A 25,178-nucleotide genomic window follows, 5' to 3' on the forward strand; every position below is an offset into this window, starting at 1 on the left:
TATGAACTATATTTACTGAAGAGATTTTGATTTAGTTAGTTTCATTACTAGGAACTGACCAAGAAACAAACACTTGGTTTAAAATTTGATATTTTGTACTGCAGTTTGAATGTTGGATTAATGAAAGTTTTTGTTCCTGAATTAATAGAAGAAGCCTGCTGCACATAAACACTCATACTTCAAACTTTAAATTATTTGTTTCAGCACTTACAGACGATGCTTTGTCACTTCAGCTCGTTTCTTCAGATGCTAAACTTGAACTGCAGGACTCCTATTTTAGGTAGTAAATTGAAAGCACGTTGTTTCTGATTTGATCAGTGAGCTGTTAATGTTCATACATGCATAGCATGTAGTTGTCTTTACAGTTAAACCTCCTCCAAGCTAAAGTAACTGCATTGTTAAATCGATTTTTGAAGGTTGTTTAGACATTGCGTGTCAATAAAATTGACACTTCAGTGTAATTGAAGGCCTTTTGCAGCAAGGCAGTTATATGAACAGTATTTTTCAAGAGATTTCCATTTAAAAATGGTCCACATACTCCTCCAATAATTGTTTCATTTCAGTTGTGTACACAAAAGATTTTTGAAGTTCTGCAACATGCATTTTTAGATAAAATTCCTGTGACTTGTTAGTGTATTCATTTTGAGCAGGTAGTTTTTGGGCAACTAGGAAACAGTGGTGAGGTAGGTTGGAGGAAGAAATAACTTGATTGAAGTCAAATCCAAGTGCATTTGAAGTACCTTTCTGGGTTGGGAAACCGATTTTTAGGCATTGTCTCTGAATTTTGGGATTGTAATGCATTTTTATATATTTAAAGTAATTACTTTCAAACTGCACAGGAATAGCTTTTTATCTAGCAAAGATTGTTTTATTCAGATCTAGCAATTTTTGTTACTGAACAGCATCTGAACTAGTGATCTGTGTTGGTGTCAAGTCTTGTATTTATCTTGATTTTGGGGTTTTGTTTCATGGCATTAATGGGATTTTTGTGGAACAAATTGTACACTTACTTGGCTGTTAAGTGTACAGTTTGTACTTGGGCTGGACAGCATTCCATTAAATGTCATGTGCAGAGTTGCTTGTCGATGTACATCAGTGTTTAAAATTGTTAAAAATGTTTGCTAAATTGGTAAGTTTTATGCAAGAAATGCATGAGCAACTTAAAACAAATGTATGGATATTTTGTTTTAAAATTCCTAAGCTCAAAATACCTGGCAAAGTAAAGACCAGTATTGTCCTTATATATAGAATAATATTTAATGCTTCTCAGAAAACAAACCTTAATTATTTTGTTTTCTTTATAGTCTCCTGGGTTTGGGGAACTTGCAGCTACAAAAATCCCCAATTCTTCAGCGTCGCAATTACTTGAGCAGTTGAATTCATCTAGTTTGGGAGAGATTTCTGCACAGGCCAGGAAAACAAGTAACAACACTTCTTGGGAAGACCAATCAACTTCACAGTCAACAGTCCTGAGCCAGTTTGGTCAGTATTTCATTATAAATGAATGATGTGTGTTCATGATATTTTATTAAGAAACATTTATTTTCTTCTATTCCAACATTACAGCTAAACGTCTTTCATGACTGCATACATCTTTTTAATAAGGTTGATTTTAGAAAGTCAAACAATTTCTTGACAAAACAGAAGTGTTAGCACTTTAAAAAAAAATATCTTGATAGCTGTATAAATTTGCAGGAGCAAAAGATAGAAAAATGCATCACAACAATTTAATCAGTACAGAAGCCTAGATGTCTTTTTTGTAAACTATGCACTGCGATATTGTAGAACTGCAAACATTTCCTGTGAAGGAGCTACAGGAACATAGTAATTGCAAATGAGAGGAGTGGATAACAAATATATCTTGTGGGTAGAGGTTTAGCATGTAAATGGAATACAAGAATAAATGTTTTAATCTAAAATGTGCACAACTCTTGATCTGTTTCTTAAACAATTTTAAAAGCAGTTATTTGGGCATCTTTTAGACTTCAAGACCCAGCCTGAGCCTTCACCTGTTTTGAGCCAGATGACTCAACGGCAGCAGCAGACCTCTGAACCAGTATTAAATACCTATTCCTCTCAGATCAAGTTAAGAGAATTGACTCCTGTTGATAGCACTGCTGTTAAAATTATACAACTGCTACCTATCTCCACAGACAATCAAATAACCAATGTTCAACATATACAGCAAAAACAACTTAAAACACAGAAGAGGAAGGTACCAACATCTTCTAAAGTAAGTTGAGAAACAGTTTTGTTATACTGTGTTTTCAGCTCGACTACTGGTGTATTCACATTTAATTTTCTGAATTAACTTGTTCCTTAATCTCTCAGCATTTAAATATTCCAGTGTATTTTGAGGTTTAGGATAGTATTTTCCCTCCTTTTGACTTTCAGGCAAGAGTAGAGCAAAGGCTGTTTGCTGGATGCAGTACATGACATTTGATTACAGATTCAATAACTTAACCCTTTCCAAGGCTTATCATCTGCACTATATGTAAATATCACCATTCCTGGATATGTCCTGTTCCATTGGCAGGACAGTCCCAGTAGAGATGGCAGCACAGTGATATTCAGTCTGATATCCAATTGCCATGCAAATTCTGGGATTCCAGAACCATGAAATCTCATGGCATTAGGTCAAACATAATTAGCAAGATATTTCCTTGTCTATGTATCTCGGTTGATGACTCTGCTCCTCCATGTTGAACAACCGTTGGAGGATGGCAAGGGTGTAGAATGTATTCAGGGCAAGAGATTTCAGTGTTCACCAACAATAGTTTGGCAGCAGCATGACTGATCAAGCTGGTTAGGTCTAAAGGGCATAGCTGTTAGACTGGGTTTGTAGCTGATGGTGAAGGGAAAAACTAGTCCTCATCCTCATCCTCACTAATTTCCCACAGCTGCATCTGTCTATGACTATTGGTAAGGGTGGCCACTGCTTAGTTATGATGGAGTCTAATTCAATCCTTAACATTATACCTTGCATCATGTGTGGCACTATTACTGTACTAAATGGGACAGAATTTGAACAGATTTAGCAACTCAAGACTGTGTATTAATGAGGCACAGTGGGCTATTAGCACAACACTCTTCCCAATACAATTGGCACCCCCATGGTCCAACAGCAATTAGGATCAACCCTGCTTTCTAAAAGTGTAGGAGGGCATGCCAGGAACAGTACCAGGTATAGCTGAAAGAGGTATCAACCTTGTGAAGCGTACAACAGGACTAGAGACGAACCTTGATTAACCGAACGAGATGGGCAGGCACTATTTCATTTGGATAGTTGGTTATTCAGTTAATTGATTTCCTCTGGATCTTGGAGTTTTCTGTCAAGTCTACTCCCTGTTCAGGAGACTAGGCAAAGAACACTGCGCGTGAAAACCCCTCCGCTCCCACCCATCCCCAAACCTGGATCCCGTCCATCCCCACCCATTGTCTGATTCCTGCCACCAGTCCCTCCCCCTGTCCTCAACTAACTGTGTATAGTTTTAGTTTTACATGGATTCATGCATGTTAAACTTTGTAAACTAGAGAGGGTTAGTCAGTCTGACATAGCATTGGGACACAGACAGATTTCACACCTATTGTTTAAAAACGTGAGCTAACTTGAGAATGTAATTTAAAAGAATTTTTGGGATTGACATATCAAAGAACAGAAACCAGCATATCCCATTCTAAAAGATGCAGGATTTGATCTGATCGTTTACTGTATCACATCTCCGTGACACTGGACTCCTTTTGGCTGTAAATTCTGTGAGCATGATCCTAACCTCCAGAACAACCTGATGAAGGAGCTGTGCTATGAAAGCTAGTACTTCCAAATAAACCTGTTGGACTATAACCTGGTGGTGTGATTTTTAACCATGTACAAAAACACTATTACATGAGCCAATTTTAATGCTACATATCCTAACAAGTCTTTTGGTACTCTGCTTGAAGGAAGTTTCAGCCATCTGCATCTAGTTCTATGCTCATGGCATTCTTCTCCCTTCCTTCTATACTTGTCAAGCTTTTGCTTAAACACCTCTATACTGTTCACTACTTCAACCACTCCCTGTCACAATTAGTTCCACATTTTTAGTATGTCTTTTATTTGCCTGTAATTTGACTCGGAGAATAATGGTTTGCAGTTGAAAAATTATTTTAAGTGCAGGAAGTCTTCACATCAACAGCATTCTTGATCATCCATCTGCTCCATGTTTTTGCCCTTTTGTCATGGCACACAAGATATCCCTTCATAGTGATGTTTAAAAAGTGAGAAGGCTGATGCCCAACAATATGGCTGAATGCTTTGATGTAAACCACTACTTTTGAGTAACTCGAGCGTTGACTGCATTGAGTTTGGAGGTTATGTTTGGGGTTTTGCCAGTCAAGCTAATATGCTTTCCAAGTCCCAACACTTTTCAAATTGTCTTTCCAGAATGCATCTTAACAGTGAAGGTTTGAGGCCAGTATATTATTTTGTAATCAGTGTGTCTGGAATGATTAATGCTTTTTCATATCCATAATGATCCACATGTAGCTCCTGATCATTGTGTATTGGCATGTGGCAAATCTGAAGGGCAAGTTTTCAATAATCAAAACTGAACCTAAAGTGCTTGGTATACAGCAAATTGGTCAACATCTGTGATAAGTATGTACTTTGCACTTTTGGTAATCTAGCTTCTCTCATGGGCCTTCTGTTTTAATATAAAAGAGCAGTTTGGAGTTGATCTTCATCTAGTTTTTAGTAGATCGAGACATACGAGGGTTCAGTATTTAGTGATTTGACTCAATAGAAATGTGGTGTTGAGAATATATTTAGCTATAGATTCTTCCTTGGACTTCATAGTCTTTCTGGTCGAAGTTACTATTAAGCTGCAAAGTATCAGTTTGACTTTGATTCTGGTTTTTATTCAAATGTATTTATACAGATCTTAAAGTAGTGGACCAGAACGTAGTCTCCCTTCAACACTGTTTTGATTTAACGTTGTCTCCTAACATTCAGCATTTTAATTCCAAAATAGACAAATGTATAAAGTAAGGACCTGAATAAAATAAAGAATTTATTGTGATCTCCATACAAGATCAAATGATTTGCCTTCTGTAGATGATTCCTGACGGAGAGTTGTGTATGAGGTTTGAAGATTGTTCCTATATCATTTGATGTCTCTTCTCTCCACCCCTCTGCCTCAAAACACACATGCGGGCACACGCATGTGCGCACATGTCCATATCTTGTTTCCTTCCACAGACCCCATCCCATAAGTGGTATTTTGTGTGGGCTCAGCTCTGTGTTCAGCATGAATTGTCAACATTACAATTGCTGACCATAGGAATGTCATCTTTTGATCTCAAGCACTTTTTAAAAAAAAAACAACTCCACTTTCTCTTTCCATTTAGATTCCTGCATCTGCTGTTGAAATGCCAGGATCAATTAATGTCTCTGAATTGAATGTTCAGTTTGGAGCCTTAGAGTTTGGATCAGAGCCATCTCTGTCTGAATTTGGAACAGGAAGCAAGGAAACCATCAACCAGGCACAAAACCACTTGTTCTCAAATTCTGTAAGGTAAAAACAAATTTTGTCGTCCTCCAACCTTCACCCATAGTGATCTGCAGTGTCAGCTTTGCTAACAAAGAACTAGGTTTTAAAAAGTGCAAGATACTTAGCTACTAAATGCAGCTGTTATCAGTGCTCTCTAACAGATTTGCTGAGGCCCAAGGTATTACCTTGGTGTTTTCAGGTGGGATAAATATAAAAATATAGAAGAAAAGCAATAGGGAGAAAGTGATATTTCAAAAGAAAAATGCAAAATTGTTTTTGGTAATGTTCCTTGAATTGCAATGAATTGCAATTGTTTGACTGTACAGAATTTCTGTTTCTGAAAACAGGTTCTGCAATCTTTTTGTTTTGTACTCATGAGGGTAAACAGCTGTTCTATTTCAAAGGGATCAAAAAGTTGTGTGTTGCCATGGAGAATGCAAGTAATTAATGTATTAAAAGTTTAGTGTTCCCTTGGAAATTTTAAGTGCAAGAAAAAGCTTCAGCATACTACCTTTTTCAGCAAGTGAATTGATAAAATACTTATCATTGATTTATCCTTTAGGCATGGACACATTTATGCAAGCTTATCTTCAGTAGCTAATGTGTAGCATTAAATTTTATTCTATAATGTAGTGATTCGATGTCACAGTTTTTGTCGATATCGAGTGCAGTTCAAGAATCAACAGATCCATCTTCCATCAGCTCTTGCAGCTCAACAATTGCTCAGGTTACTTCAGTGACTTCAACAGTTGATCAGAGTTCAGTGCATGGAATACCTTACCAGAACTCCCTTGGTGCAGCTCAAAAGGAAGCTTCCTCACAGGTGACTGAAATTTTTTATTCATATTTTCTAAGTGTTCAGCTTATGGTTGAGGAGAGAAATACCTTTTGGGATGGGGAAGGTGAGGGTGTGGACATGAAGATGGCTTGTACTTTTTCATGCATTGTGGGAAGTTACATAGTGGTTTCCTGTGATATATAGCTTTGAGTGGACGAGTGCACTGGTAATCAAACTTCATTAGTTTTGCGTGGCTTGTGAAGGAATAATGTGAGCGTTTAATTTCACCACCCAAATAATCAGTTTCTCATAGTTCTTATCCAGGACAGAGGTTCCTTCAATAAACTTTTTTTTAAAAAAAGCTTAAAGCAACATGTTCTACCATTCACAAGAAGCGGAAAAACTGGCTATCAATTAAGCTATCCAAATACATGCATTCACATAAACAGATAAGCCATTACAAATCTGGAGAGATGTGGGTTTTGAAGAGCAGGTAAATGGGGAAACATTCAATGGGCCGAGCATCCAAATTCGACGGATTTTGAAGTGCAAAGAGGTCCAGTTGATTTTCCTGTCAGACACTGACATGTTGACCACTAGAGAATCGATGAGATCTTCAAGCCAGACTTCAGTTCAAGTAGGATGTTGGTTGGATCATGGTTTTTGAATGAAAGTAAAAGATTGAGCAAATTAAAGATACTGACTTCTGGACCTGATTTTTCAGGTTCCCAGAAGATGCAGTCTGTAATTTGTCATGCTGTAAGCTTTTCTTTTCAGGAGCAATCTTGCTTCTTTATGATTAGCTTCTAAGAGATTTGTTTCACCTGATGCACCTTAGTTTGAGTTGAGAGGCAATTGCTGGGCAACCTTGAGCACAGGCCCTCCGAAATCAGTCTGTCCATAATGAAACCAATAAAAATGCATCTTTTATCTCTCAAAGCATTGCTTGTCTGCTATTCAAGGTTACTTGCAATTAAATAGCAGATGCTTAAGAACCCACATTAAACTTTCAACTTCAGTAATTACTGCTGAACGCAATCCCAATAAATCATGCATCCTTCAAACCCTTTAAATCTATTACGTCTAAACCGTTCCTTATTCAAATTCCTCATAGTTCTTTGTAATAAAAAAAATTCCCAACACTTAGACAAGCTTGAAATGACAACTATACCACAACATGCAGTGTCCTCAGCCAAAGTTAGATTCAGTCTTGTTGGGAAGATGATACAGGAGGTGGAACCATAAATGAGCTAGGAAACACCGACAAGTCAAAACAAATAGTGAGCAAGGTCAACCCTTCAAGGCAAATATGCTCTAAAATGAGAAGCAACTTCTGACTTGAAAATATGTTGCCCTTTCTTCACTGCCACTTGGTCAAAATTCTGGAAATTCCTCCCTAACAGCATTGTAAATCTGTCTACAGTACATGATCTACTGCGTTGACTTCAATCCATCGCCTTCTGAAGGCTAGCTACAGGCAGGCAATTGATGTTAGCCAGTCAGTGATATTTATGCTCACTGAATATAAAAATAAGTTGGATTGGTATTGAATGCTCCTTACTTGCCTAGATAGAATCAGCTTCAAGGACACATGCTGAACATCATGCAAGGCAAAATAGTCTGCTCCATTGGCACCCCATTCAAGGTTCAACCTTGACTCCCATTGCTGCACAGTACATGCTGCTGACACTATCTCCAAGGTGCAGTGCAGCAACTCACCAATGCTGCTGTGATAACACTTCCCAAACCTTACAAGCTCTACCAGCTTGAAGGACAAGGGCAGCAGATGTATGGTGATGACATCACGTAAAGATATTGCTATAAGCTACATCATCAAAAGCTGTGTCAAACTCCCTATCAGCAAAGATGTTCATAAAATTTCAAGACTTCAATTGCTTAAGGAAGCTCACTGCCACCAGCTTGAGGCAATTTGGGATGGGTAATAAGTGCAAAGTTAGCCAGTGACCCCTAAACCCATGAATGCTATTTAGAAGGATTATTCTGGTAACCTGCTTTTCAATCAGACTTGGTCTAGCTGGATTTGTCCTTGCATTTTCACCAGCAATTTGCAAAATGGTCATTTAACAAGTTGGCAAATCATACAACTGTTGGCTTGGCACTAGCTTCATTTGTTTGTTAGATTTTTTTCTTTGTTTGCAAATAGAGTGTACTCTGGTTATGAATTAAACTCCTACGAATCTTCATGGTGAGGTGGGGGATCTGTTAGCCAGCTGTCCAGCCAACTGAGCTTGCATTACTGAGTGCCAATGGTATGGGTTCAGATCAGACACCTGCTGAGGTTGTAATGTAAGACTCTTCCCCTCAACCTTCCCTTACCAAGGTACGGTGACCTTTCGGTTAAGCTATTAGCTCATGTCGATGTCTTTGCTTTCCCCATCTCACACTACCCATCGACCTCCCTGTACCCCACTTCAAATTTGCATAGTCTTCAAGCACTACTGTGAAAACCATGTTTTTTGAATAGCAGCTCTATGAAGCTTAATTCTTAACTACTTTGTGAAGTCAAATTGAAACATATTTGATCTTTTCTGTAGCTTTAATGATCCATAACAGTTTTCTCTTTTGAAAGTTGAGTGGCAGCATCTAGTGTTTTGCTATCCCTTCAGATGAACAGCAAATAGTTTGTTCCGTGATCTAAGATTTGTGTACAAAATGAGTCAAGCAGTTTATCTTTTTGTTTACAGATTGGTCTTGGAACACATCAGGCACTCGAAGGTGAGTGTTGAAGTCATCAATGTTAATGCATAACATTGTAATATTTTGGTTTTACTGTGCGTAGGATGGTAGTTCAAAATTTCTTGTTGGTTTTAGCCTTTAAATGAGACCTTGAACAATACTTTCTCTTCACTTTTGCAGGGTTTGTAAAATTGTCACTTCTGTTAGCCCATGTTGTATATTTGAATAAGATAACCTTTTAGATCACATTTAAAACATTGCAAGTGCACTTTTAATAAATACGTGTATCAAATTTAACACTCTTATCTTTGGGCAATGATTTTCTGTGTAAGCATTTTCACAGCTTGGATTTGGTGCTCTTATTTAAGTCAGCAAAGGTAGGCTTCCAGAATTAAGCTGTGTATGAGAGGGAGATGACCATTCTAATGCGACATTTAAACAGTAGAGCACATGTGGAGGTTTGTAATTTAAGTAAATACAATTTTTCAGTAAGAAACATAGCCAGATCTTTCCATTTTAAGGCTGTAGTTTTTCGTCAATATTATTACTACCAGGGACTTGGAGGCAGCACCAGAGCTGTGTGGGAGGATACCAAGCAGGTGAGTACACTTGCCAGGGACTCTGAGGTAGTTCTTTTATAGCGTGACAGTTGTGCTCCTGTGCAGTGCCGCATTATAGAAACAATGCTTTAGAAACAGTGCTTAAAGTCTTGGTGATGTAATTGTGTTACAGCCAACTAGTTTTAAAAGTTCGCGCTTTAGAAATACTGTCGCCAATTCATCAATTGCATTACAGCAAATTGGCATTAATGAAGCCCAGGTTATAGCAGAACGACCTGTAGTTAGATTCAGGTGCTCAAACAGCCGTACTGAATTGGGGGAAGTGGGGAAGTACATCAGTGATGTCACAAGAAAGAGTCACTGTTGATTAGCTGGTAAGGAACAACCATTTCTAGTAAACTGGATAAGTATGTTAAAGAATTAACTCAAGTACCAAGGATGAGAAAATGTCGGAGCTAGTAGAATAGTGGGATAAATGTGATTAAATAGGCCAAAGTATAATAAGGGAATGGGATTATGATAAGGGGAGTATGTTTAAGAGTGACTATTAGAAAAGTTAGCAAAAGTAAGTTCAAGTTTTAAGTTGTGAGGCCAACCAAGTGGAACGTGTGACCTGTCATTTGGGAAGTTATGGACCTGACTGGCATCCTAGCTGACTATATTTGTGGAAACGCTTCCACTTGCAGAAATTTGAGCTTAGGGTTTTGAAGCTTAAGTGGCGGCTAGAGTCACTGTGGCACATCGGCAAGGCTGTCTTGTGGTTAGTGTATTTAGAGCGCAGCTTAGCATGTCTGGGAAAGCACTGAGAAACAGTCACAATGATCCAGATTCTCTTACCCTCCCTTCTGCACCAAATCTTGAGCCACGCTGCCTTTTGCTCTAATCTCCTATTTTTGTACTAGCCATCAACTGGCACTGGGAATCAGTGGAAAAAGCATTGATACAAGCCCTATCATGTCGAGGGTAACAAGTAACTGCCAAGCTATTCTAATCCCTGCTACTTGAACTTGGTCCATTTCCTACTGTGCCCTGACATTTTAAGTGCTTGACCAGATGCTGCATAAATGTTGCAAGAATGCATGCCTCCAGCCATACTTGGGCAGCATATTCTGTAGTTCTACCATCCTTTGAGTGAAAGTATTTTCTTCTAATTCCTCTAAACCAGTTGCTCCTCACATTTTAAACTTTCAGTTGCTGGTCTTACTCGTCTTAGATACTGGTAAAAGATTCTCTTGAACTATTTTGTATCCCTAAATCAGATCTCCCCTCTGTCTCCTCTGTTCCAGGCAGGAAAAAAAAACAGCCTATTCAGTCTCTGAAGATTTCTAACTTTGAGTTAAAAGTTGCACAACACCAGGTTATAGTCCAACAGGTTTAATTGGAAACACACTAGCTTTCAGAGCGACGCTTCTTCATCCAGTGAAGGAGAGTCGCTCTGAAAGCTGGTGTGCTTCCAATTAAACCTGTTGGACTATAACCTGGTGTGTGTGACTTTTAACTTTGTACACCCCAGTCCAACACCGGCATCTCCAAATTATAACTTTTTGAGGTTATCCTTTTTAATCTACTGCCTAGCTCCACGAATTTGTGATGCAAGACCTCATCCCTTCTGCCTATTCAACATTGGTACCAATACCAGAATCTCGAGCTTAGCGCCACCTTCTCTGGGATGCCCTGCAGTGTTTTTTTTAGTGACATCACTCATACTGGCTCCAAGGAGGCATCGTTGTCAACCTGGAATCATTTGTCTGTGCAAATGCCTCTGTTTCCATAACTAATGAATGCCCAATCATTATTGCTCCTGCTTTCATTTTCCTCCCCCTTTTATAGAGTCAAGCTGCTTGTGATGCCAAAGCTTGGCTCTGATTGCATTCCCTTGAACCAGCACCAAATCATCCTCCAAAATCACAAACCAATTTGTGAGCAGAATACACTACCTTCCTGTTCCTCTTTGGTATTCACCCATTTCTTTGTCCTCAATTTCTTGAGCTGCAATTGACCCCTCAACATTCTTGCGAATGTGTTACTAAGTGTTCGGGAGAAGCTTGAACTAGTTTGGCGGGGGAGGGGATACAAAGCATACTATAATTAAGAAATCAAGACTGGATTTCAGTCATGTTGAGTTTTGGGGATTAAGGCAAGGTTGGTGGCCTCTAATAGAATTATAAATCAAGACATGACAAGGCTATGGCTTGATGTGTAGTGATATTGTTGTCATCACATGTTAAGATAGAGGCAACTCATTCTGGGGTATAGGATTTTCAGGCTAGGTGGTAAGGTGAAAAAGAGGGGCTGGTGTTGCGTTCGAGTTCACTTATTGCAGTAAGGAGTGACAAATCTTGGAAGGGTATGTAAATTAGGCTTTGTGGGTAGAGCTTAGGAATACATAAAAGGGGGCAGTCACATTGCTAGGAGTGTATTATAGACCCACATGTAGTCTCAGGCAGTGGAGGAACAAATATATGTTGATAATTCACCCAAAGTGTGTAAAATAATAGGGACCATGAGGCCATTTCATCTGCTCCAACGTCACATTTTGATTATTTCAAGTAAAAGGTTGAGAGGGGGAGCATTTCTTTAATATATCCAAGAGAATGTTTGATATCAGCACATAGAAGGTTCAAGAAGGAACTGCGCAGTGCTGAACCTAATTCTAGGGTGTGAACCTGGACAGGTGAGGTGGCAATGAGGAAATATTGTGGTGATATTGACCATAGTGAGATTCAAGTTAGGGAAAAATAAAGGATAGCTTGCAAAAAAAAGTTTTGGATAACGGGCAAGTTTTATTAAAATAATCTAATCTAATCTAATCTATCTAATCTAATATAGCATATCACCAGAGTATATAAATTACAGGGGAGAACTTAGGAAAGCAATGAGGATAGCTAAGAGTGGCATGAAAATGTTTGTATGCCAGATGACCGCTATAAAATTAGGTAGAATCCTATAAGTATATGGGCAGTAAAAAGATTACCAGGGAAGAGAGTAATGCTCATTGGGGATCAAGGAGGTAATCTTTGCCAAGACTGGAGGATGTTGGCTAGGTGTTAAACAAGTACTTTACATCTGTCTTCGTTTTGGAGAAGAAATTTGTAGGTACAGAATTCAAAGGGGGCTAAAATTCTTAAATAGATTGACATTGAGAGTGAAGAGGTACTGGTGATTTTGTGCATAATTCCAAGTTCCAGTTATACCAGAGGTTATTGTCGAAGGTAAGGAGAAAATTAAAAGGGTTCTGACAAAACATTTAATTCCTTCCTGGCAACAGTGAAGGACTGGAGGACTGCTAATGTGGTTCTACTTATCAAGAAAGATGGTAGAGATGGAGTAGAGAATTACAGACCAGTGAGTCTCTTCTCAGTGGTAGGAAAACAATTGGAGAAAATTCTGAAGCAGAACTAATCTCCATTTGAAAAAGCAAGTTTTTGTTCAGGGATGGCCAGCATTGTTCATCAGAGAGGATGATTGTCTTCGGAGTAAAGGCTAAATAAGTTGGAACTCTCTTCACTTGTGTTTAGAAGCATGAGACGTGATCTCATTGAAACATTGGATTCTTAAGAATTTGACAGGGTAAATATCGAGAACATTTCCTCCTCATAGGAGAGTTGAGGACCAAATGGTAGAAAGCTAATTTAGGACTGAGATGAAGAGGAATTTCTTCTGAGTTGTCTTCCTACAGTTCTGTGGTAAAGTGTTCTAGAGCCCTGTTGTATATTTAAGGCTGATCAAAATCCATTTAGATACTTTACGTTTTTCAATGACACTAAGATTGGCTGGGTGGCTAATGGTGAGGAAGAAGGTCTTCAGTTACAGGAACATGGGTGGTCAATGGGTAGATGAGTCAGATGGAATTAGTCCTGATGTGAGGTGATGCGCTTTTGAAGAAGTAACAAGATGGAGGACTCATTGACTGGCAGGATAGTAGGGTGCTCAGATCTTGGCCTGTTTGGCCACAGATCTCTGAAGGGAGCAGGGCAGGTTAATAGGATTAAAGCATATGGAACACTTGCCTTTATCCCTTATCAGTTTTGACATAGATTATAAGAGCAGGGATGCTAGTTTGGAGCTGTACAAAACTTTGGTTAGACTGCGGCTGGAGTACTACTTGCAGTCCTGGTCGTCTTCTCATTTGAAGAGAGGTGGTTGTGGAGGAGGTTAAACAGGATGTAATTGAGTTGTAGCATTTTAACTACAAAGAGCGGCTGAATAGGCATGGGTTGTTTTGTTTAGAGCAGTGAAGGCTGAGTGGAAACCTGATTGAGGGGCATGGACAGGCTAGATTGGAAGCAGCTGTTCCCCTTAATTGAAGAGTCAAGAAGGCATAATTTTAAGGTGAAGATAGGGTTTGGGAAAACTATGTTTTACCCACAGTGTGTTGGGAATCTGGTATGCACCTGGAAGTGTCTTTTCACTCTGGAGTGTGGGCATCTTGAGCTAGACCATAATTATTGTCCATTCCTAGTTGTCCAAGGAGCAGTTAAGAGTCAACAACATTACTATGGGTCTGAAGTCACATTTTTGGGTGCCAAAGAGTGTATTATCTAGTTTGTAGGCACTGTATTACTAGGGTTTGAAAAACTTAAACTCCCAATTTTATGAAAATACATGTTGCTTGTAATTTTCATTTTTTAATAAAGGTCACCTATCTTATAGCTACAGTAAATTATCCAGTCAGCTTATGAGTTTACTTGATTTGCTTGTTATTGACCAATTAGAGTAATTGAAGTTAGTGCAGAAGGAGGCTATTCAACCCATTGTGCTTGCTCCTGCTCTATTACTTGTACTAGTTGCTTCTTCCCTGCTCTTTCTCTCCGCCCCCGCCCCCAACCCATTACTTGCATATGCTGTCCAAACAATCATCCAATGCCTGACTTGGACCTCCCTCTACATTCCTAGGCTGTGCATTCCATACCATAACTACCTGTTATGAATGTATTATTCTCCCAGGATCCTTGCCTTGTTTGCATATAACTTTGAAATTGTCATATTGGGACATTTAATATTGTTGTCAACATAATTGTGTCTGATTTAATCTTTTGTTCTGTCTATTCATTTTAAAATGTCAGCCATTTTATTGCTTATTAGAACTGTTTTGGGGATACATTATTTTAATGTTTGTGAAGCAACTTATAATTGCAAACATAAAATATTACAGATGTTAACTTTTTCCCCACCCAGCCACAATTTGTCCCAATGTGAAATCCGCTGAATCTCCATCTTTGTCAAGTGTGAATTCACTATCTACTGGAGTGTCCACTGCTTCTCTTCTGCCTACAGTATCGCAACATTCTGCTAGCTTGTCCAGTTTGAACCAGACCAACGAATTGCCCAGCAGCTCCATTTCACAACTTAGCACGTGGGTATCTGACCAGTTGTTAATTCTTGCTTGGAAAGCTGGTTTACATTGATAAAATGAAAGAAAATGCAGGGAGCATACCTTGCAATGGATGCAGTGCTTAGGAAGGATAGGGGGAAGATGAATGGGGAGGGGAGTGAATGAAATGCTGTTTGGAGTGGTGTGTCACAAATAAGGAGAAAATTAAATTAAACTTTTTGTTATTTGCTAGAGGTTACATATTGATTAGGTAGAATCCAGAAAAATGCTTTTCAAGTTAGTTTTGTTCCAACACGTGCCACTAGCTTGCACCTGCCTAATTATATATGAATTAGAGATCCATACCTCAATTTAACCATTACCTGTTACCTTTTTCCATTTGGCCTCTAGTGTTCCTGCCAGACTCTACTGGATGATTTTAACGCATCATTCATAGTGCGAGGGCTTGGCCTAACCTTAACCTTAATCTGGGATGAGACTGGAATCCAGACATTACTGGATCTAACATTGTCACTGGCGGGAGATCTGGTTGTGCAAAGAAGACCAGCTTTGGGAACATGGTGAAAGTACTTTTTAAAAGACTTAACTCAATAAAAGGAAACATGCATTGATTCTAGTTTAATTCATCCATGGGGTGTTTCTCTGGTTAGGTCGGCATTAATTACTTATACCTTGTTGCTCTTGAAGGAAGTGAACTGCTGCAGTGACTTTGGTTTAGGTAGATCAGTAATGCTTCCCAATTATCTGCTGAATTTGGATGCCAGCTTTTTGTGACTTGTATACATGGAATTTTTAGATCTACCTCCTCTAGCTTTCTGCAGTCTTTCTCCATTTAAATAATATTAGCTCATCTATTCATCCTGCCAAAATATGACCTCCCGTTTTCTCACATTATATTGTCTGCCAAGTTTTTGCCCATTTGCTTAACTTGTCTGTATCTCTCTGTTGACACTGTCATTTACACCACTTGCCTTCCCACCTATTTATCAACTGCAGTCTTAACTATCGTGCACTCACTTTCTTCATTTGTTATTAATACATATTGTAAATAATTGTAGCCCAGCACTGATCACTATGGCATTCTACTAGATATAGATTGCCACTCTTTTTAAAGAAAAAGCTCCCTTCCTCCCAACTGTTTACTGTTTAGTTAGTCAGTTCTTTATCCATGCTAAGAGAAAACCTTCAGTCCCTTGGGCTCTTTACTTGAGTTGTCTAAAGTGTTGTACCTTCTGAAACCCTTTCTGAAAATTCAAATGTATTATGTCCATTGCTTTCCCTGTATTGTGCTTGTTACCTCAAATGATTCTAATAGACTGGTCAGGCATGATTTCACCTTTTTGAAGCCATGCTGACTCTGCTTGATCATATGGCAATAAAAGAACAAGGGGCAAGTGAGCTACTCAGCCTTTTCAGGCTGCTTCAGCGTTCAATCAGATCATGGCAGATCTGATTTTAAGTTTATCTACATTTCGTGCGTATCCCTGGTATTCACTTGTCCTGTTGATAATCAAGAGTCTTATCTGTCTGCCGTAAAGATTTGCATCCACTGCCTTTTGAAGGCAATTTCAAAGGCATTCTACCCTCAAAACACTTCTGTTTTCTCATCTTTTAATGAGTGGCCTCTTATTTTATATCTTAATTTCTAAATGCACTGTGGTTATGTTCTTTTATAATGCACTCTTATATCCTTTTTAATCTGTTGCATATCCAACAAGTAAGAATGCAGTACAGTTTGGATAAGCTGGAGAATGTTTAAGAAATATCCTAGTGTTCGCATTAGAGAGAAAGATCAAAGAATTAAGGAGCCATTGAACTCTACATTGGCTAATTTTAGTAGGATGATTAGGCTTTATTGCAGATTGTTCTTGTGTGCTGTGCCTGCAAAGGTCTGGTCCACAACACCATGATCTCCCTTATAAGTAAGCAGGTCAGGAAGCAAATCCCAAATTGCAATTCATGTTCTAGTTGGCAATCTGATCTACATCACCTGTCCAACCAACTGAGCTAATGTAATCTGGAGCTAGCGATGATGATCGTGACTCCCATTTTCTGTGTTGTATGGAAGTACTCTTCGTGTCACTGCCTGTGTTAACCAACTGCAAAAAATTCAAATGATTCATTAAGTCAGGTTTCATTCTGGGATCTGACTTGTCCAATATTATGATTAACTGGGATCATAGTAAAACAAGTCTTCAATTTGGGAGAAATGCCTGCTGACTGAATTTTAACTGACCTTATGGAGAAGTTTGTGTTAGTGGTTAGATTTCAAATGGGAACATTGCTGTACAACGATGGTTCAACACTGAGCTGAAAAAACTGGCCTTCTGCTTATTCTTTCTTTTGCTTTAAAGACAGATAGTTAATCTTTACGAGTAATCTCTTAAGTGAGAGCAAATAATGAACAGTGGCTCATTGTTTTCCTCCAAAGTAAGAAAAAGAATTATGTGCAGGATTGTTCATTCAAGTAGCTGATTAGATGTCAGTTCATATTCTGATTATACTTTGGGCAATAATTTTTTGGAACTTTTTTTAATGCAGTTCCTTGCCAAGCCACCAAAGCAGCAGCCTTACTCCTGCCTCTTCACTAACTACAAGCTCACCCAATGCAGTAAGTATGTTGATCTTTGAGTTTGGTTGTCCTTAAACTTCCCATTTTTCTCCTAATGGGGGATAGGGTAGGTTGAGACACAATGTAGGAAAGAGGGTTTCAGAACCTTGGCAGAGTTGAGTCTGAAAAATTGAAAAATGGGGTGAGAGAGAGAATTGAGCCAGGATAAAACAGAATTCCTGAGTGGAAACAATAGTTACTAAACAAAGGGTGATATTGCTTTAAAGGGAAAGTACAGGTTAGATGTATTTGACAAGGGTGAAACGGTAGCGGAGCCAAAACCTGCACTCTGAGTCACAAGGGAGGTAAAGAATGTTTCTTCTTGATTTGTACATACAAATTTTTAAGCGAGAACAATGTTTAAAAATAATGACATGGGAAAATTTTAACTGGCAAACAGAATGAGTATAGTGTTGGCAGTTAGTGTTGGAGAAAATCCTGAAATCTCCTCCCATGCAAATAGGTGGCTCCCATTTGGGATTGACTGAGATTTGTGGTTAGAGATGCAGGATGAGACTATCCACAGGATATCCATAAAATAACTTTGTATTGGTGCTTGAATTAAGAGGATTTGATGTAACAGTACATATTGAGGAAACATACTGACAGAATAAGAGATACTGATGGGAGAAATGATGAGCAGGATATCCTGGAAAAATGTTTTATGCTTCAGTTGATAGTTAGTCTGGTCCTGTTGACTTCCATCCAAGATTGACAAGGGAAAGGAATGATGCTGATTTCAGAGGCTTGCCAAAAACTTCTGATTTTCCTAATATAGAGAGGTAAAATCACAGGGTTGAAGGGCAAATGTGACTTATTGAAGAAAAGATGATTGTTTGTAAATAAAGCTAATCAGTTTTGCATCACTTTTGATTCAATGTTTAGAACTTATGCTGTTCAAGGATGTCCAGCACAGGATTATATGTGATTGTGTGCTTGACCTATCTTATTGGAATATTTTGAAACAACAAAGATTGGGGATATGGTCGAGATGCTTTTTCAGAAAGCATTTGAAAAGAGTGTCACAAAAGGTTGAAGCTCATAGAAGGAGAAATCACTTAGTTTGAATTTAAATTGACTTAAAGGTACAATAGAGTTTAACCAATGGTTGTTTTCTATCCAGGAGAAAGGTAAACTGCTCCACAAGGGTTAGTGCTTGCATAACTGCATTTTGATGTATGTGAATGACCTTGATGTTAGAATTTAAAATTTCAACATGGCACCAGAATTGGAGAGTGGCACATGCTGAGGCTGTTACCAAATAGACTGTGTGAAAGGATGTAGAGTAGATGGACTGCTAATATCAAATGAAATTTAAAGTGTGAGGTGATATCTTTTGATAGAAGGAATAGGGAAAGACAAAGCCAACTTCATCATGCATTTCCTTTAAAAAAAAAAAGACCAGGAATAAGGGGAACTTGGTCAGTTTGCGATTCATTGAAACAGAAGGGATATTAATTAGCGAAGCACGTAAAACCTGGGACTTCATTAACTGAAGGCATTAAATGTAGCAGCAGGAAAGTAAGGCAGTATTTGATTGAAGTCAGTGGTTGGCCTCGGAGGTTCCACTTCTAGTTATCTCACTTTAAAATGATTGTGAGGATCCATTTCAAGGGCACAGAAGATTTGCCAAATGGTTCCAGAGACAAGGGATTGGAAAAGCTGAATTCTTCCTTCTTTGAGCGAAGGGAGTTGATGTTAGATTTGACTGAAGTTTCTATTTGAGAAGTGTAACCAAAAGAAACCAATAAAATGTTTCCATTAGCTGATAAAATGCCAGTCTGTGATGGAGCAGGGTTTTGGGCAAAAAATGCAACTGGGATTGGCAACTTTTTTTTACACAGCTAGAGTTCATGATCTGGAACTTGTGTAAAGTTGGAAGTTTAGAATTGGTGCTTTAAAAAAATTGGAAAAGCATTGAGAGGTTTTCTAAATCCTCGAAGCCCCTGGAAGACAGGCTAACAAAGTGGAGATATTCTCACCTGATTTCGTAAAAACAAAACCTTAGAAATACTTCGCAGGTCTGGCAGCATCTCGAGAGAGAGTTGATGTTTTACTTTGCAGTTCCTCAACTTTTGATTTAAAAAGTTATGATGTAGATGTTAAGGAATGTAAATTTGTAATGGATGCTAAAGGAACAAATCAAAGTGACCACTTGGAATTCTGCAGGTGCAAACAGTAGAAAGTATAAGGAATCTTCATTTACGTGTTGACCAATTTGTCAGTGCCAGGATTCAGTTGTCTATATTAAGGTCCTAGATGGTAAGAACTTCATCTGTGAATGAACTTCTGGTTCACGTTTTGAGTTAATGATCACTGGCAAAAAGTTAGTAAGAAGGGAGGATGGGGTAGTTGGACTTAATCATTTTAAAGCAGTGATAGGTGCCTCTATTTAGCCTTTTGGAGGATCTGAAATTAACTATAGACTTATCCAAAATTTATCCTCACCTCAAGTGGCTGCAGGAGGGTAGGAAGGCAGGGTGAGAGTGATGGGTGTTGTAAAGTTGTCTGATTCTTGCTGCTAACGTTTTTCTTTTGCTTACAGCATGCAAATATTGACAGCAGCTTACAGACTTCTGAAACTTTCTCCACTGCTTTGACATTTACCACAGCCACCACCTCAGCAGTCAGTGCCTCCAGCAACCTAAACACTACAAACAGCCTTGGACTGAGTGCGGCAAGTGTATCCATGCCAACTGCTACTACACGAGCAGTTCCCTCTGTTTCTTCAGGTTAGCAATTTTATTATTAAATTCTCCTTGTGATAAAGGAGTCTGTGTTTATCTATTTTCATTTTATTAGCTTGATGAGGTCTTGAACTTCAGTCAAATCCAAAAAGACACTCTCCTTGTATCTGTATACGTTAGTATTTTTCTCTTCGTTTTGCTTTTTTCATGCTGATTACATCATTTTGAACATTAGCAGTAGGTCATTCAGTTATTAAAGCCTGAAATGTCTTTCAATAAGATCATGGTTGATCTATTTGTTTGAATTCTACATTCCCGCCAACCTAGATAACCTGAGATTCTTGTTAGGCTGGGAAATCGATCTACCTCTACCTTAAAAATATTTAATAACCCTGCTTCCATTGCTCTGAGGCAGAGTTCTAAGGCTGTCTCAATACTTTAAAAAAATTTCTATCCTAAAAAGGAAATCCCTAAATTTAAACAGTACCCCTTTTGTTCTGGATATCCCCCCATAAGAGGGAACATTATTTCCATGCTATCCTTGTCAAAATCATTCATCAGTATTTCAATTAAGTCACCCCTCGCTCTTAATTTGTGTAAACAAGGCCCAGTCTGTCCAACCTTTCCTCCTCAGGAGGTAAGCAGATGTGCTTGGAGTATTTAATAAAATTAAACTTTCCTTAATACTTGGGTCTGATCTGCTTATCTTGTGATGGGATGCTAAGCAAGCTAATGAATAGCTTGTTACATTTTTAGATTTACTTAATTCTCATTTAGGTCTGGGGAACCACCTGAGCCTTTTTCGTTCAGGATGAGCAATTGTGCATACACTTGTTACCCAGGGATCAAATAGAAACCTCAACTTAAATAGCTTTTCTCGTGTCGCAGGGGCACCATTGTGGCTCAATGGTTAGCTTGCTACCCCACAGCATCAGGGACCCAGGTTTGAATCCAGCCTTGGGGGTAATGTCTGTGGAGTTTGCGTGTTTTCCCAGTGTTTAGATTTCCTCCATGTGCGCCGGTTTCCTCGTACAGTTCAAAAACTAGTGCCTTGGGTGTAATGGCCAGGCTAAATTGCCCATAATATCAAGGGATGTTAGGGTAGATGAAAATGAGGTTGCAGGAATAGGGTGGGAGTTGGGTCTAGGTGGGATGCTTTCCAAAGTGTCAGTTGTGGACTCTGAGCTCAATGTTTTGTTTCCATGCCAGAGATTCTAGGATTGTATAGTGTCCTTTGTGATTCAGTCTTCAGGAGTGGTAGCCTTGTTGATTTCTAGTTGCGACCTAAATAGGCTGTGAGCTATGACAAGTGTTTGTTAAAAATAAACAGTAACTAGGCCATATAACATATTACAATTGGACATTAGTACATCTTAGGTTTCAAGAAGACCCAGCAAACAGTGTTAAACAAAAATGTAATTATGTAGATGTTCTGCCATCAGTAACATTAGTCTAAGCTGTTTATCAGTCAGAATGATCAATGACTTCATGATCAAATTCAAGTGACAGTGCACTGTACTTGGACAAATAGACAACATCCCTCCTCCTCTTCAGAGGTTCCTGCAATGAAAAATTCACAATATTTACAATTGGTACTCATTCGTCATCAGTGGATAAGACTTCAAGGACATCAGTTCCTCTGTAGCTCTGTTTGTTTATCTTACTACTTAGCGTTAATCTGTGGTCTTTTAGGTATACCAGAAGCATTTATCTATTGTCTCTCTTCCTGAGGCAGATGCTGCGTGTTTGGAAATTCATGCAATGTCTTGGTATTCTTTGTTAAAGTACTGCCTCCCTCGAGCACCAGTTTTACTGTACTGTTCCTGTATCCAAATCTGTTTGATACTTATTTGCAGCTCTTCAAATGTTATCTCTGGCACATACATTCTGGTTGGCAAGAATTGATCTGCATGTCTTCTCCATACTGTCTCAGCTGTACAGTGTAGGGAACTGGTCCAGGCTCTGCTACAATGGTGTTATCCATTTGCCAGTCGTATAATTCTTTCCCACCACCCCCCCTCCTTTTGTGGAGTACATAGTATTTTGACTTGTTTTCTTGTTGGAAAGCCTGCTTGTGGTATTTTGTCTGATTTTTGTCACGAGTGGTTTCAACAGATTAAATGCCATGTGCAACTGACTTTACCACAAGCAATGCTGGAGGATTTGGAGTCATTGCGTAGGTTGTGTTTTGGAATGCTAACGAAAATTGACTGTCTCTGAGAGTGATCTTTGTTCTCAGTTAATCTAAAGAAATTTTTAATGAGCAAACTTTTCTGACAAACAATTTGTGGACAAATAAGGAGTTCATCCGATATGTTGAATTCCATGCTGCTTTAGTCTGTATTGGTACCATTATCACCAAGTTGTTCCACATAACCTAGTGAAGATCTCTCCTTTTCAATAGCTTTCTCTGAAGATTTTTTTACAATGGCAAGTTGAGTGTTTAATATGTTTTTCATGTTGTTTTACACATTCATCCTTTAGAAGGTCCAGATTCCTCACTACAGTCTTTCTGACCATTCCCATGGATGTAGTGGCATTAATATAGGTAGGTTGAAAGCTCTTGCGGAAGGTGCAAATACTTGTGCCATCTCCATTTTGAAGTTGAACCTTGTGACCAAAAATAGCTTCTAGTTATTTCCTTCATTCTGACAAGACCACAGTGACCTTTGCATAGTTGATTTTAACACTGGCTTCCTTGTCCATGCTGGAATTAGACCCTCATTTCCCAAAGGAGCCACCCTGCGTGTATGGAAAATTCTAGCTGTTTATTTGTTCTGAGGTTTGTTCCTATGATCTTGTCATGAAATACTTATATCCATTCCTGATAGCAACAGTGCCCTTTCCTGCAAATGGCTTACTGCTAGATAAAATACATTCCTGTATGAGGCCCAAATATTGTGGTGTGGTCTGTTATGGAACTTATTGGCCATTGATGCAATTATGATTTCCTAGAGTTTTTCTCCTTGTGTGTAGGTCATTTACACTGCTTTAATGATCTTGGTGCAAAAGCTATTGGTTTCTATTCAATAGTAGGTAACATGAAAAACAAATGGTAACAAATGGTGCAATAGAACTTTGGGTCAGAATGGGTCAGGACTTCTGACTTTTAGTAAACCTCTTTGTCTTCTACAAAGGTTCTTTCACATTTCTCCTATTTTCAATTCTTAATTTGGCATAGTAAATTGTGCAACAGCTAGAGAATGGTTGCAAGGTTTGGAATGAACCTACTGTAGTAATTGATCATAGTTTAAGTGATCAACATTTAGGTGTTGATGCCTCAGTTATGGTGTTTACTTTTGAAGGTGACTTGTATAGTCCCTTAGCATTGATGACATGGTCTAATACTCTAAAATTTTTTAAAATCACATTTTTCTTCTATCACTTTTTAGGCTGTAATCTTCAAGTCTCTGCAGAGTAAATTGAGATTTTTTTTTTGTTTTATCTCCATAACTGAAATATTATTTAACTTTGGATTCCTTCCAATCTACTTAAAATCTGGTGCATGGCATGCTGGCAATACACTGGTACAGATGTGATCCAAGCTGGAGTCTCTTAGATTTGAACAGTTCTTAATAGGTATTTCTGATGCATGCTCTACATTCACCTAGAGATAGGCTTGACTAAGACTTGAAAAGCTGACCGGAGGAGAAAGTGAGGTCTGCAGATGCTGGAGATCAAAGTTGAAACTTTATTGCTGGAACAGCACAGCAGGTCAGGCAGCATCCAGGGAACAGGAGATTCTAGGAGGTTCCCAGGGAACAGGGAACAGAAAAGCTGACCCCCAGCTAGTACATCAAACATGAAGTTGATTAAAGGCAAAGGACACTACTCAGCACACAATACCAGATTAATAGTGACCTTAAAATAACTGCTAGTTGAACCGATCCATCTTATTCACTCGTGATATGTGGCTGAATGTTTCTCATCTGAGTTCAAGGAATTTGTCTCGACCAGTCTCTCTGACTTTGCCTCCATCTTTGGTCTGATTTCAACCATGTTCTTTCAACCATGTTCTTCCAATAATGCTGGAAAATTTCTTCTGGTAATGTGGAAAAGTCAAATCTTCAAGCTTGCCATGTAACTGTTCATGTTGTACCACACAAAGGCACCACTTCACCTGTGTATATTCTTAAGACAATCTCTAGGTTTGCAAAGCAATCTGATTCAGCTGCTTCTGATACATTCTTTCAGGTATTAATGAAACTGCTGCTCCAGAGTCCACCTCCATTTGTACTGGTTTGCCATTCAGTAAGGGAGTGACCCATTATCAGTTGGTGGTGTCAGTATGCTTAATGACAGACTCAATCCAGAGGAGCTAAGGCTTTCTCATTCTCTTTGTACCATATAGATTTTCTTTCTTTCTAGTTTTGTCGAATGTGATTCATGTTTCTTTCTCAAACACGTTCATTTTATTGTGCTTTTTTTTTTGCCACAGTTTCTACATATGGCTTCTTTATTTCAGCAATTTGTTGCTTCTTGTTGTTCCATTGTGTTGGTTCTCATCTGTCACCATTTTGTGAACTCTCATGCTCTTGCTTGGCTGTTGGACTCCATTGGCTGATAGCTCCTTTGAGGTTGCTATTTCTAGTGCTTGCTTTAAGTCTAGGTACCTTTTCTGTTTATAATCGCTTCTGGATTGCTTCATACTTAAAATTACATACCAGTCTGCACCATTTAAGTTGCCTCCAAATTCACAGGATTCCGCTAACTTCAAAATTGCTTCAAACTGGGAGATTCAGTAGCATGCAGGTTATGTTTGTGGAATCTGAACCTTTGAACAGTCACCAATACTTTTGGTGAAAAACTGTTCTTTAGGATCCCTACCACTTTATAAACTTTGTATTCTTGCTACACCAAACTCCTCAGGTGGTTAAATGGTCCCCTTCCCATAATGTTCAGGAATGCACAGTAACAATATCTGCTTCAATTTTGAAAGTCTGAGTTAGTTTATTTGAAAGCACCAAATAACCCTGTTGGAC

General features: G+C 38.6%; 1 protein-coding gene across 14 annotated transcripts in view; it reads left to right on the plus strand.

The window, feature by feature from the left end:
• Positions 1-25,178, plus strand: part of ubap2a (ubiquitin associated protein 2a) — a 125,767-nt gene that overhangs the window by 72,608 nt on the left and 27,981 nt on the right. For 13 of the 14 annotated variants that reach the window (XM_043687651.1, XM_043687575.1, XM_043687591.1 and 10 more), the window contains 8 exons: positions 1,305-1,482; positions 1,983-2,233; positions 5,386-5,552; positions 6,162-6,351; positions 9,012-9,042; positions 14,742-14,919; positions 17,440-17,509; positions 20,055-20,241. In XM_043687651.1, the coding sequence (XP_043543586.1) occupies positions 1,305-1,482; positions 1,983-2,233; positions 5,386-5,552; positions 6,162-6,351; positions 9,012-9,042; positions 14,742-14,919; positions 17,440-17,509; positions 20,055-20,241 (1,252 nt within the window). The remainder of the gene's footprint in view (positions 1-1,304; positions 1,483-1,982; positions 2,234-5,385; positions 5,553-6,161; positions 6,352-9,011; positions 9,043-14,741; positions 14,920-17,439; positions 17,510-20,054; positions 20,242-25,178) is intronic. The other variant, XM_043687601.1, reaches the window with a different exon arrangement.

This window comes from Chiloscyllium plagiosum, chromosome 1 (genome assembly GCF_004010195.1).
Source record: "Chiloscyllium plagiosum isolate BGI_BamShark_2017 chromosome 1, ASM401019v2, whole genome shotgun sequence".
NCBI lineage: Eukaryota > Metazoa > Chordata > Chondrichthyes > Orectolobiformes > Hemiscylliidae > Chiloscyllium > Chiloscyllium plagiosum.